At 38.4% G+C, this 14,872-nt stretch overlaps 1 protein-coding gene across 10 annotated transcripts in view; it reads right to left on the bottom strand.

The window, feature by feature from the left end:
* LOC104598309 (5'-3' exonuclease family protein) overlaps positions 1-14,872 on the bottom strand; it is a 102,097-nt gene that overhangs the window by 85,228 nt on the left and 1,997 nt on the right. For 5 of the 10 annotated variants that reach the window (XR_735349.3, XM_010260318.3, XM_010260321.3 and 2 more), the window contains 4 exons: positions 14,625-14,856; positions 13,586-13,814; positions 7,531-7,610; positions 6,326-6,364 (listed from right to left, as the gene is read on the bottom strand). Coding sequence is in view for 9 of the 10 variants with exons in the window: in XM_010260318.3 (XP_010258620.1) it covers positions 6,326-6,364; positions 7,531-7,610; positions 13,586-13,814; positions 14,625-14,789 (513 nt within the window). In the remaining variant the exon portion in view is untranslated. The remainder of the gene's footprint in view (positions 1-6,325; positions 6,365-7,530; positions 7,611-13,585; positions 13,815-14,624; positions 14,857-14,872) is intronic. The other 5 variants (XM_010260319.3, XM_088891548.1, XM_010260317.3 and 2 more) reach the window with 2 other exon arrangements.

Below are 14,872 nucleotides of genomic sequence, written 5' to 3'. Positions count from 1 at the left end.
GGAAAGGAAAGAGAGATAGGGGACTGGAAAAGATCATTAAAAAAAGAGGTACAGGAAAAGTGACCTTTAGAACTTGGACACCAAACCCTTCTATCCGGTTTAGGAGGCTCTAAGTAGATTCTTTCAATAAGCAACAACAGCTCTGACAAACAGGTGGCTTCTTCATCCCTCGATCCCCTTCGAAACCCAAAATCCCAATTATGACCCAAAGGCAAGATAGGAGGTGCTAAAAAATTTGAGATACTCCCATTTTTATACAAGGAGATGGAATACAAAGAAGGAAACAAGTCCTTTAGAAGCTGGTTCCCCAACCAAATGCCTTCCCATAAGCGAATTAAGCTATCTGAACAGACATCATACCAAATAAACCTGAGGAAATGAGAAAGGATGCTTTTCAAATCCATTCTAAGAAGGCCTATAAGTGGTGGGGTGTGGGTAGAAGGGTTGGACTGGCCAGATGTAGGGATGAACAATAGGAGAAGGCTGGAAAGAAGGTTTGAGTTGGAAGAAATCAAGGAGGCTATGTTTTCTATGGATAGAACAGAAGCCCTAGGGCCGGATGGATTCACAATGGCTTTTTATCAAGATTGTTGGGATATTTTGAAAGATGACCTTCTGCTGGTGTTCGAGGAGTTTCATAGGAGAGGCATTGTTAACCTAGGAGTGAACTCCACCTTCATAGTTTTGATTAACCTAGGAGTGAAAGAGGATCCCCTTGCCTTAGTCCTCTATAAACTAGGAAGGAGTCTTTCACCACTCCATTAACAAGGATAGAGAAATGACAAGACTGAATACAACCAAACACCCAATTACATGATCTCTCCCCAAACCCACGTTGTTGCATCACCTCTAGTAAGAATTTCGGGTCCACCAAATCATATGCCTTTTCTAGGTCCAATTTGCAAATAAAACCTTCCTTCCCAGATTTCTTCATTTCCTCTACACATTCATTGGCTATTAGGATTTGGTCGATTATTTGTCTCCCTTGAACAAAAGCTCCTTGAAACTGACTTATGAGAGAGGGCAGTACCACTTTAATCCTTGAAGACAAGACTTTAGCAATTATTTTGTAGATACTAGTCACCAAACTAATGGGTTGGAAATCCTTGGGTTGGCTAGCATCAGGATTTTTTGGAATTACAGCCAAAAAAGTTAGATTAACTCCAAGGCTAACAATCTTAATTGTCAAGGCGATGCCCTAGGCGACAAGGCGCCCTTTGAGGCTCGCCTCGCCTAATCGCCAAACAGTTTTGTACCATGTATTATAAAAAAGGCACTATTAAACTAAAATATTCATTTTGTGTGTTTATATACTAATTTCTTTTTATTATTTTCTTATTTGTTAGGATTTAATCAAATACAAACATTGCTAAATGCTGTATTGAACCCTCAAAGACTTTAAAACCTGAACCAATAAGGAAGAACTTAAAATTTTGTCTAATCAACACATTTTCTACTACTACTTTTTTTCTTCTTTTCCTCTAACAAAAATAAGGGTTCAGCCCTTATATTGTTTGAATGTTCTTTTCCTTCTTTTTCTTCTTCTCATTAATATGTTGATTTTCTATACTTTAACATGAACTCTATACTTTTCTTATGAAAATTATGAATTATTATTAAGGAAATATGGTTATGGTACCTAGGGAACTACCCTAAGATCTATGTTTTCTACATAAAAAAACCATCGCCTAGGCGACTAGGCAACTAGGCAACCCTATCTGCCTAGCCTCGCCTTGGTGCCTTGAAAACTATGCTAACAATATGTGTATTCAAGAATTCTTTGAAGACTTCAAACAATTCATCTTTCACCACTTCCCAACAATCTTAATAGAAAACCATTGTAAAACCATCCGGACCTAGTGCTTTAGATCTATCCATAGAAAAGACTGCCCATTTTATTTCTTCTTCCTCAAAATCCCTTTCTAGCCACCTTGTTGCCTCCACTTCTAATAAAGGCTACTCTATCCCTTCTATGTTCAATCTTTCTCCAATAGCCTTCTATAAAACGATTTGAAATGGTCCACAAACACCCTAGCTATCCCATCCTAATTAGAGGTCACTTCCCCATTTACTTCTAGCCTAGCCGCAAAATTCTTGTGCCTTCTACCATTGGCAATCGCATGAAAAAGTTTTGTATTTCCATCCCCTTCCTTGATCCATTTATGTATTGACTTTTGTCTCCAACAGATTTCCTCCCTATTAATGACTTCTTCCAATTCCTTTTTCAACTTCCCTCTCAGCTCCCTATCTTCCACAGTAAGGTTTCTCTCCCTTGCCATTTCATCCAATTCTTCAATCTTAGAAATTAGAGTCAATTTCCTTTCTTCTATTCTTCCAAAATGTTCCCTATTCTACTTTATTTTGGATCTCAATCTTCGCAATTTTTTGTGGAATTTTATTCCCTCCCATCTTACACCCCTTAGATCCTTCTTCCACCATTCCTCCACTTTGTTAACAAATTTTGGGTGTGTCAACCACATAATTTCAAATCTAAAGGGTGAAGGACCATGCAAGAAAGATTCTAAACCTAACCTAATGGGGTGGTGATCTAAGGTGACTCTAGGCAAAGCTCAAAATATCAAACCTTCCCAATGATCTTCCCATCCTCTGTTGAATACAAACCTATCCAGTTTTGAACACAACGGATTTTCTTGAAAGTTGGACCAAGTGAACCTAGCTTACAAGAGAGGAATTTCCTTCAATTCACACGTCTATGAATTCATTAAATCTTCTCATACTAGTGGTCATTGATTGCCGGGAATTAGGTGTTTCATTGGAAAATCTTATCACATTGAAATCCCCTCCCAAACACCATGCACCCACCCTCAAACCCCAAATTGCATACAGTTCTTCCAACACATTCCCCTCTCTATAATTGTTTGGTCCATATATGTTAAAACCCAACTAAATCCATCCCCCACATTCTTAAACTTTACTGATACTGAAATTCTGCCAATTGGCTCCTTCATTCATTCCAACACTTCATCCTTCCACAGAATCACTACCCCTTGAAGCCCCCCAAGATGGAGCCCCAATCCATCTTATACCCCATGATCTCCGCAACCTCCTAATCCATCTTCTATCAAATTCTGTTTGTTTAGTCTCTCGCAACATCATGACATCAGGATTCTCTCTTTTTAATAAATCCTTTATTACCCTCCTTTTCCGTGTACTCCCCAATCCTCTTACATTCCAATTGATTATTCTCATACTTTCACCTTTGAGTTAAACCTTCTTTCTCCTCTCACTACCCTATTTGGGTTGTGTCCTTCCTCTCCTCCCACTAAACTCAATATCACCCTCCACAAGTCCACATCAAAGATTAACCCCTCAACTTTTGATTTTTTTTCTTCTTCATTTTTTTCTTTTTTTTTTCTTCACCCTTCCTACAATACATTTTCATCTTCCTACTGCCTTCCACCTTGTAAGCCTTCTGACTTTGTGTGTCCTCTCCTACAGCTGAGTAAGCCGTATCTTTCTCCTTTTCCTTTTTTATCCCCCCTTCCCTCTTTCTTCCTTATCGGCTTCTTGATTATTCTCCTCAGCTATTTCTTCATTCTTTTGAGGTCCTTCTCTGCTTCTCCCTTCCCTACTTCTTCTCCCAAGACTCCCCCTTCTTCTGCTACCCTTTCAGTTAGGCCTGCTGTTATGCCCCCTTCCTTTCCCCTCAACTCTTCAGGCTGGGAAGTTGGTGTATCTGTTTCAGGCAGAGCACACACATACCTGGGTCCAGTGCAGGTGTAGCAAGTTTCAAGAAATCAGAAAATCCCTGGTTGGGGGTCAAGGCATCAGACCTATCCCCTAAAATGGGTAGTTGTAAACTGGGAACAGGATCGGTTTCAACTCTGTTCCCTCAATGCAAACCTTCCTGATATCCTCTTGTCTCACTTCCTGTGCTCCCTGTCCTTGCTGAGAGCTTGGGGGTAGATTCCTTGTAATAGGAGCAGAGGCAATCTGTTCAACTTCGACTAAGCACACTGTCAGGCTCCTTTTCAGGAGCCTGGCTGTCTTCTTTTTCTTCCAGGGACAACTCTTCTGTGTTGAAGCTCTCTGCTTCATTCAAATCAATCCTTACAATTTGATTGATGCTACCCATGCTTGAGTATTCAGAGGACTCTGAGTCATAGTCTGAATCACAATCACTGCTTCCACCATCAAACTCTCAGTCTTCATCTTGACATCACTCCTTTCCTTTGCTACTGCATCTGTCTCTGTCAAATCTAAGGTTACGCTTTTCAGGAGATACAACCCTCTTCCCTTTGCTAGGTACCCATTGCATCGAGCTTTGCCGCCCCATCGTTGCACTACGGCTGCCTTGGATCCCTGACTTGATCAAGACGATGTCAGACATATTTTATTGTCTATCGTTGGGCCTCCTTTTGAAATCATGTGCTCTTTAAGATGACCATGTGCTGGGTCTTTTTGAGGCCCACGAATTGGGCCCAGCTTCAGAACCAACTATATTTCACCGTGGACCTCAAAGGGACAGGACCAGACCCAGTTTTAATCATCGCATGGTCACTTAAAGTGACACTTGCCATGTTCAACCAGTAAGTTCAGTCCAGTTCAAGGTTGAACTACCTAATGGCTGACCCATAGTCCTACTCAAATTTTGAAAAAGGGCCTCCTTCCCATGCCAAGCTCCACCAATCAGTTCCTCAGCGTAAGACCCGCCATGCGCCAAACCTCCTCCAATCCCTGAACTGTGCATTTCCTCCCCTGTGCCCTTGCCTTTTCCACTACCCAGCGCTTGTTTTGTTGTTTCAGAGTAACTTCCAATTGCATTACTTTTGACCATTTGGCTTTTGCCACATAGGAACTCTTCTTCAAACCTTTCGTCTTCCTCCCTTCTGGCAGCTCTCCAGTCTCCACAATGAAGCTTAAATGGCAGTTGTCAACCAGACTGAGTACACCAATTGATCGTCTGCAACTAATATTTTCCTTGGGAATTCCTCAGGTTTGACCCCACTCAAGCAAGCAAATAGCTGCCGAGTGAAGGTCTATTGCTAAGATGTTATCCAGCTTTGCACTGCACAGTAATGCAATTAATTTGAATCCTCTCCTTGTAACTAGTTTACTACCAATTTGGAATCTCCCTCAACAATCAGCTTCCTAATGTTCAAATCTATTGCTCTTCAAACACCTTCCACTAGAGCCAACACTTCTGTCTAATGGAGTCCCCCTCCCCAGCTGGTCCGGAGTAAAGAGCTAGAATCTTGCCCTCCTCATCTCTAAAAATCCCATTAATACCTGACATACCTAGATTTCCAAAAGTGTTGCCATCAAAATTAAGTTTAATGAACCCTCTATCCGAAGGGGATCAATAGTAATTGGAGAAGGACTTAGTTGAGCAGGAATCAGCCACTTCCTTCCACTTTCTAAAGAAACCATCCATTGACACGTTGGAAAATGTATCCAAGGACTTCTCTCGAGTGATTTCTTGCCACCTTCCTTGTATTCTTCCTTTTTTCTTTTAATAAAATTTTATTTTACTACCGAAAGAAACACAGTCAAGAATCCTAATTATCTGATATCCATAGCCAATACTGGTGGAAGGGCTCCCTATGAAGTGCAGGTAATGCCTTGTCACCTGCTAGGTTGTAATCCTTTTTACTTTTAATGAATTTTATCTTTTGTCTTCAAAAAAAAATACTGGTGGAAGGGCTGATCCCTGGAAACAATATATTGGGTTGTTCTCCATGCTGCATCTAGCAAGACTATCCAATGCATTAGCTGAATCACTCCAGAGTGCATCTAGCAGGATTTTTCTCCATGCTGCTTTGTAGTGGTCTGTAGTCGTCTGTTGTCTGCTTTGTTTTCTGTTTTCTGCTTTTGTTTGCTGGGTGTACTCCCTCTGGGTTGTTTTTGTTTTCTGTTAATGAATCATCTTTTCTACCAAAAAAAAGTCACCCAAATCTGGGGATGCAGCAATCAAAATCCTTCAATCGGGCCACTCATCCAGCCAATAAACACCTATGAATCCACTTCAACCTCATACTAATAACGATTTCAATTGTTGATTTGTTGATCAAAGGGGAAAAAGAACAAAGAAATACATTTATAAATTTTATCACCAGCCTCATAATTTATGATAGCCACAAGAAGGGTCAAATCCACCCTTAGGTTTAACTTAAAATAGACAATAAATTAACAATTAACAACTATCTTAGATTATCTGCATGCATGAAGGGGAAAAAGAAGACAAATACCAGTAATAGAATAATAATGCCCAAAATGCAAGACAATGTAAACTATGAACTGGAAAATCAAACAAACAAGAGATTAACAAGAAATAAGATAATGGATAAAGAAAAAGAAAGCATACCGCAACATGCGAAGGGATAAATTGCAAAACATCAATAATCTGTAAGCAATGGATCTTAATCAGCCTTAAAGCTAAACAGCATAAAAACAAAAATAGAAAGGACCAAAAATGATTCTGCAGAAGGAAAAAAGAGACTCATTTATTTTCTTAATCTAGCATATTTTAGTGAAAAGAAAAGAACAAACCATGCAGAAGTCCAGTTGGTCAATAACCAATGACCAATCAATTGCAGATGATCAAATGTAGAACCAACTGACTACTGTGTTCATCTACATAAACAAATTTCCAGAGATGGCAGCTCTCAGTTAAAGGGTCCAGTGGCTCAATTTGAAGGTCAAATCCATGGCATGTCATGATGCCATTAGTGTATTACAAAATACTTTTAAAGTATCATAAAATAGTACAAAGGTGTATCTTATGGCAGGAATAGGGGACAATGTTCCATTTTAGAATCCACACATAAAGACAAAAAAAAGATAAGAGAGATCAGGATAGAATTGTACAATGACTACAGACAAAGAAGCATTCATTCATGTTTTTCCACAGGAAAATAAGACTTGTTGATATAATTTATATATTTCAACCAATGAAACACAGCTGGAGGTCAATTACTCCCTATTACGGGTGATCAACCCCAAGCCTTCTTTGATGATTAATCCAACTACTTGCTCCCTTGCATAATCAATCACCCCCTATTATGGGTACAGTCCAGCTCTCAAAACACCAAATTTAACTGTATTATTCATTAAGGATATGTGTGGTAGAACTCTATGATAATAGGAGAAGGAAGAATTTTAATCCACACATTTTGGTCAGATTTTATTATGCTATATTCTTGGTGTATTTTTTTTATCAGCAAAGAAAGATCAATTTTATTAATGAGTGAGAAAACAAGTACCGAATTACAATACAACCAAGTTATCAACAAATCCACAAAAATTACAATAGTGTCCAAAACAACAGCTGCCTATAGACCCCCTGCTTGGCTAATGAGTCGGCTATTCCATTTGCAGTCCTTCTGATCCAAGTGAAAGAAGCATTGAGTTCCACAAAAATATTCTTGGTGTAATATTTTCTAAGAAATATATATTCTTGGTCCAATCTAACTTGTTTTAAGAACATTTTGATGAACTTTGCACAGATTTGTATAACACATATAAAGACATTGCTTCACCAAAAATTAAGAAAGAAAAGACATAACTTACAAGAGACAAAGCTGTGAAAATGGTTAAGACCCAATCTCCATTACCATCAGCATCTGATAGATGACCATGATGCAATTTTGCTTTTCTCAATCACAGAGGAAAAAAACATTGTCCAGAAATAAGGAACAGAAAAGCATCAGTGGAAAAAGAGGACAGAAAGGGACATTGACACAATAAGCACAACTTCAAGAGTTAAAGCAAAGAACAACAAAAAAAATAAAGAAATAATAGTTCAGATATCATTATAAGCAAGAGAAAATTAGCATAAGATGAAAGAAATTAAAAAAAAAAAGAATGTTTTCCTTGATACATTGAGATGTTTTTTTCTTGATGAATAACAATTATGTCTCTTAATAAATTATCATGTAGATGGTGATTACAGCTTTGAAAAGGTCACCCATTTCTGACCCTAATTTAATCAAAGTGGACATTCTGACAATTAATGGCAGATAGTTAGGACAAAAGCAGTACTGATTTATGTTTTATTCAGGACCCTAATGAAACTGAAACAAAAAATAGAATTTGGATTCCAAAAATTGACCAAGACTTAACAGTAAACCAACTTTCATTTAAGTCCATTGGAATTTGGTTATTTACCCTCTAACCAAAAGGTCCAAAACCACTTTAGGGTTTGTAAGAATCTCGAGATTGCAAAATAAGCAAAACTTTAACTCCAACTAGCCATGTTTTTGCAACAACACACACATGTATAAACTCTCTAGGGTCAGTCAAACTACTCCTAAACAAAGAAAACTCAAAATTATGATTCTACTAGTGAACTTCTATTCAAAGAAAAAATAACTGCTAATCTACTTAAGCAATGATTCCAAAAACAAGACTATGACCAGACAAGACGAATTAGCAGGCCAGATCCCATTGAGAATTTGGGAAAAAGACCAAAATACCCCCATTGTCCAGAATAACAAAAATAAATAAAATTATATATATGACCACTTGACTCCTGCATCACACAGAATCTATGATAGCTTAATCTCCTTCTCCCCTCCCCACTGACTCTTCTGCATCTCCCATTTCCTTAGCCCCTATCCCCCAAGTCACTTCGTCCTCTTGACTGCAATTCCTTTCTTCTTCAGCTCTGTTTTCAACCCTTCTTGGTACAACCTCATTCATCCTTCTATTGCTCTCCTCTTCTGCTCCCGCCATTTTTTCTCCCCAATCATCTCCTTTTATCCTTTCCAACTCTTCTCCCTCACCGTCAGTGATGTTCACTAACACTGTCCTCCTCCTGAGTTGTCATTGGAACCTTCTTTTTGGGGAAGAAAATTGTCGTTCTTCAAACGAAACCTTCAGCATCGCAAGTGCCTTCTTCTGTGACCACCTTCTCTGTTGAATCCTCTTCAACCTCTGGGACCCCTGATCTATCTACAGGGCTCCTAGTTTCTCCCAACGTTTCTTTTCTCGGCTCAAGAGTTTTATGTTTTTCTAACTGTGCAACCTCATAAGCCTCTTGGACTGACCCACCTTCAAAATTGGGCCCACCTCTCAACTCATTTCTAAAGGATTTAAAACTCCTGGGCCCTCTATTAAAATCCTGCTTAGTATTTAAACATTTCTGGCCAAGGAATTCTTCCTCAGTTATGTCCACGTGCTCCCCAAGTTGGTCATGTGTAGATACAATGAAAACCGACCCAGCCAGATGTGACGGCTTTTCTTTTTCTCGACACACCTGTTCGTCTTCTTTTCCTTTTCCAATCTCCTTATTCCCAATGTCATCAATACAATTCAGTCTTGATTTTTTAATTCCCAACATCTCTTTGCTCTCTCCCTTCTCCCTGTCGGCTTCCAATCTCCTTGTGCCATGTGGAGAGGACCATAATGTGGGAAGAATGCATAGATATTAGAGCATTCTAAGATGGACCATGTTGTTTGGGTGAAAATTTTGGAATGTGTGATTTCTGACTGCCCTCTGAGTTACTTGGGACTACCTTTAAGGGATAATCCAAGAAATAACAGTTTTTGGAATCCAGTGGTGGACAGATTCACTAAGAAGCTAACTTTATGGAAGAAAAATTACTTATCTTTGGGTGGTAGGATCACATTGATTAAGTTTACCTTGACCAACTTTCCTGTGTATTTTTTATTTGTCTTTAGAATCCTAAGAGCAAGTAGAAGATTGGAAAAGTTGATGAGAGATTTTTTGTGGGAACCAGGGGAAGAAGAAAAGGATCATAGAGTTGGATGGGAGGTGGTTACTAGAAGTAAGAAGTGGGAGACTCCTTAAGGCAGAAGTTTTTGCTTTACTCCAAGGTCTCAAATTAGCAAAGCAATGGGGAATGCAACAGTTAGAAGTGGAGGTAGACTCCAAACTGGTTGCAAACTAGAAGCTATGGCACCTGGCAATTCAGACAACAGCTAAGAGAAATCTCAAGCTTAGCAAGGGAGATTGAGGTGAGGTTTAATTGGGCAAGAAGACCAGCAAATGGTATGGCTGATGATTTAGCTAAGCAAGGAATCAATAGGCAGGAGTTGTTTCGGGCTTGTTTATGAAAGTACTTTTGTTAAAGGGTTCTCCATCCGGCCCTTGGATGGTGACAGTTGTAATCTTTATCCATTATTTTTAATGAAAGTTACCATTTCCCATCAAAAAAATGGGTTGAAAATTTGTAATCGTGAGATTGTATGAGAGGATGTCAAACCCAAAGGTTAACTAGAGAAAGAGCTTGGTAGCAGGGGTAAATGTAGGGGAGGAAGAGTTAAGAGTCGATGGCGATAACCTTGGGGTATGCTCAGTGTGAGTGGCCAATGAACCATCTAGGACTCCCCTTAGGTGCCAACCTAGAACCAATAGCTTTTGGAGCCTTGTAATGGAGTAGGTGAAGAAGAGACTGGTAGTGTGGAAGAGAAAATATATCTCCCTTGGAGGTAGGATTAACCTAATTAAATCAACCCTACCTAGCATCCTAGTGTATTATTGTCAATGTTCAAGATGTCACAAAAAGTGGTTAGAAGAGTTGAGAAATTGAAGAGGCATTTCCATTTAGAACCAAGGAAGGGTAAGAAGGACCACCTAGTAAGATGGGAAATAATGAGTCAAAGGAAAGAGGAGGGAGAATTGGGGGGATGGGAAACATAAGCAAGAAGAACTCAGCCCTTCTTGGGAAATAGTCGTGGAGGTTTCCGGTGGAGCATAGTAGTCAAGGAGATGCTTCGGCGGACCACCTAGGCGACAAGGCACCCTTAGAGGCTCACATCGCCTAATCACCAAGCAGTTGTATATGTTGTGTTATAAAATACTTTTATATTCTTAAGTTTTTTAGATTATAATTATAAAATAAACATTGTTAAAATAAAATACTCATTTTGTGTTTATATACTAATTTCTTTTTATTATTTTCTTATTTGTTATGGTTTAATCAACACAAACGTTGCTAACTGCTGTATTGAACCCTCAAAAACTTCAAAACCTGAACCAATAAGTAAGGAAGAACTTAAAATTTTGTCTAACAACACAGTTTCTTCTTCCACATCTTCATCTTCTTCTTCTTTCATCTTTTCTTTTCTTCTTTCCCTATAACCAAAATAGGGATTCAGCTCCTATACTTTTTTTCTGAATTTTCTTTTTCTTCTCATGAATATGTTGATCTTCTATACTTTACATGAAGTTATACTTTTCTTATGAAAATTATGGATAATTATTAAGGAAATATGGTTATGGAATTTAAGGAACTACCCTAGGATATATGTTTTTTACTTAGAAAAATCCATCGCCTAGGGAACTAGGCGACCAAGCGCCCCCTGTCACCTAGCCTCACCTTGGCGCCTTGAAAACTACTATGCAGTGGAGAATGAAAAATTAAGGCATAAGGTTGTGGCTAGCATAAACAAGCTCTCATAAAATGGGTGGAATGCAGTTTTATTGAATAGAGCTACTATTGCTTCTCCTTGGAAAGCAATCGATAGTACCCTTCCTTTGTTTCACACTCATGTTAGGTATGATCTTTCCTCTAGCAACAAGATTATATTTTGGGAAGACCTACGGGTTGGGGAGTCTCCTTAAAAAGATGTGTTTCCTTCTCCTTACTCACTGTCCAACCTTAAATTCAAACCTATTGCTCATTTTGTTCAACCCTGATGCAGTAGGGTTGCAATAAACTGACACAAGTTGGAAGGAGAGAAGTATAGAGAGAGGGAAAGAGAGGAGAAAGAGTAGAGAAAGAGAAAAGATGAACAAATCCCAAAGAATCACTCAAATGGGTCCTAGAACCACTCTAGGTTTGTAGGAATCACTCCATACAGCAAACTTGCAAGAGAACTCCAAAGAAATCTTCATTAGCTTCAAAAGGAAGAGAATACATTTATTCATACAGTGGTTAATGTGGCTCAGCATACTGTTCATCATAATTACAAAAATGTCATTCCTTGTTCATAAAGAAACACAATAACTTTTTACCTACTAATACAAATAAACTGAAAATTTAAGAGAAGCATTACTAAACTAGAGGAAGAAGATGCTATGGCCCAAGCCCACATGGAACTGATCAAAATGGCAAAAATATCCCTACTGCCCAAAAATAGAGAAATACATAAATTTCCAGAAAATTCCAGATTTGATTCTTCAGCTCCTACATTAAACCCTCTCCTTTGGCCTTTGGTTTTTATTGGAACTTGGGTTTCCAAAGAAATCTTTGGGAGTCTGGAATTTATTCTATTTTGGACCTTTCTGAATTTATTAGATGGAGTGGTTCTTAATACTACTGAGGAAAATCGTCAGTTATTGATTCCTAACTCAGACGATAACTTCCCTTGTGGTTCCGTAGGTCCTTTCTTAAGCCCTTGTTAGTCAATCCATCCTTTGAGGCTTTCTCAGTGAAGGAAGTATGGTCTACTCCTATCCCCCTTAAAGTTAGTGCTTTTCTCTAGGAAGTGCTCCATGGTAGTATTAATACTTGCAATTTATTGCAAAGAAAGAAACGAAACTGGGCTTTATCTCCTAAGTAGTGTATCATGTGCAGACTGAATGGAGGCACTGCTTATCACTGACTAAAACCCTACCCTTTTTTCTACTGCATTAGGGAATGGTTTCTTGCTCTTTTTGGATCTAGGTGGAATCCCCTTGTTAGATTGGACAAATTGTCTGAAGCAACAATGATTAGATGCACAAAAAGAAGAGGCAGAATCTTGTGGAAATGCACAAGAGCGGCAATGCTTTGGACACTGTGGGAGGAAAGGAATGCAAGAATTTTTCGAGGAGAAAGAAAGAAATAGGGGACAATAATTGAGACTATAACATTGAGGATGGCACATTGGATGAAGACATTAGATCTTTTATGCAAATACTACAGTGCATGATCTTGTTACAAACTGGAGGGTAAATTGTGATTCATCATCTAAGAAACAAAAGACTAGAAAGGAGTGATCACCACCAGGAGGAGGGTGGATGAAATTGAACATTGATGGTTGTAGCTTGGGTAATCCTAGGCCTTTTGGAATTGGAGATGTAATAAAGTATGAAAACGGAACCATAAGGGCATTGTATTCAGCTCCAATTGCTGAGAGAGGTTCAGTTAGGGCAGAAGTAATGGCAGCAGTTTGTGGGGTGCAGAAGGCTAAAAAAGTGGGAGTGGAAAGGCTGGTTATTGAAGGTGACTCCGAAATGGTGATCGGTTGGCTATCAAAGAATGAGAGTGCAGCGTGGAGCTTTAGAAATGAAGTCAGAAAATTTAAATGGTATTCAAGAAACTTGCTGGTTGAAACTCAATGGGTACAAAGGTAGGCAAATAGTTTGGCTTGCATTTTGGGGGAAGGGATGAAACAGCAGGGAGTCTAGGGACTATGCTTACGCTAATTCACATCTTATTGTACTTGGTCTTATGTGTGTGTGTGTATATATATATGTATGTATATTCTATCTTATTTATGTGTTAATATATGTATATATATATATGTATGTGTGTGTGTGTATATATATGTATGTATATATATACATACATGTAAATGTATACACACACACATACATATATATATACATATATTAACGCATAAATAAGATAGAACATACCTAAAAGATTTATCAAAAAAAAAAAAAAAAACATACCTAGAAGCTTGTAGTAAGCTCTATACATGATTGATGTGCCATCAATGAGCATCACCCGACCATTCGAAGAATTAAAACTGACATCTTCACTTTCGTTACACTTGGCTGAATCATCAACTACATCTACATGTGTTGGTCTGACATTGGATGACATCCCTATGGTATGAGAAGTTGAATGAACTGTTCCAGATAAGTCTGACTCCAAACCATTTGAAAATTTAGAGTAAACCTGATAAAAGACCACCAGGTTAAACATTTATAAATACTCTATTCAGCATATCCTAGCAGATCTTCCACAAAACAGAGAATATAGACACTTCTTCCAAAAAATAAACATAAAGAACTATTAAATGTTGAAACCATTGGAACTAAAATTTCAACATTGTGGTGCAGCTCATGCACATGACAAAAGCAAGATAAAAACCATGAGGAGATAGCAGGAGCAAACTGCTAGATCATATGTAATACTTATATCAACTACTGCAGACTAGCATCGCTGGGTGATTGCCTTGGACCCAAGTCCCATTTGCATCTTTCAGTTACTGATCTTGCTAAAACCACGCTAACTTAGTGGCAATACCAATTATTATGGTAAAATGCATCCTGTAACTGGGTATGAACCTATTTTGTTGAACAATATGTCCAGGACTCCAAGGTTCAAAAAGACAATTTCCATTTTTCTTCCCTTGTCTTAATATTGTAATTGCATACCTACACTAATTGCTAATGCACTCCAGATCATTGAACTTTAGATCTCTTTAACATGTTCTTGTCCAGCCATGCCTCCACCCTGCCCTATTCCCAAGCAAAACTGGATTAGAATAGGATCAGGTTCAATATCAAACCCAACCTATTGTCATCCCTACCCCTAATGTTTGTGACATAAGGAAATCATTCAAAAACAATTGGAAGCAAATGAAGACCTCTATGTTTCTAAATATACAAGTGTGCCTATAATTTAACCAAGGGAAGAGATGCAGGGTAAGGATTTATTTTTCTTTCACTACTTTTTAGATAGATGTCAATATTTAAGTTGTACCTTTCTATGCACAATAGATGAATATGGATGAAACCAACTTTGTAGCTGGTAATTGTACATGCATCCAACCCTCTGAGTAGCCAACAAGTTCCATCTAAAGCAATAAAGATTCCGCCATATGAAGTGAAGATGATGATGTGAAGACCAAGAGCATGCCATAGTCATATCATCCCACGTTGAGTTTTTAATACCTCAGGAACAATCTGAATAAAACAAGAAGAAAAGCATTTTCCTGAAATTTTCAAGGC

Source organism: Nelumbo nucifera, chromosome 7, assembly GCF_055504915.1.
Source record: "Nelumbo nucifera cultivar China Antique chromosome 7, China Antique-T2T, whole genome shotgun sequence".
NCBI lineage: Eukaryota > Viridiplantae > Streptophyta > Magnoliopsida > Proteales > Nelumbonaceae > Nelumbo > Nelumbo nucifera.
Note: the sequence above shows the minus strand (reverse complement) of the source record. Positions and strands in the feature narration are given on the sequence as shown.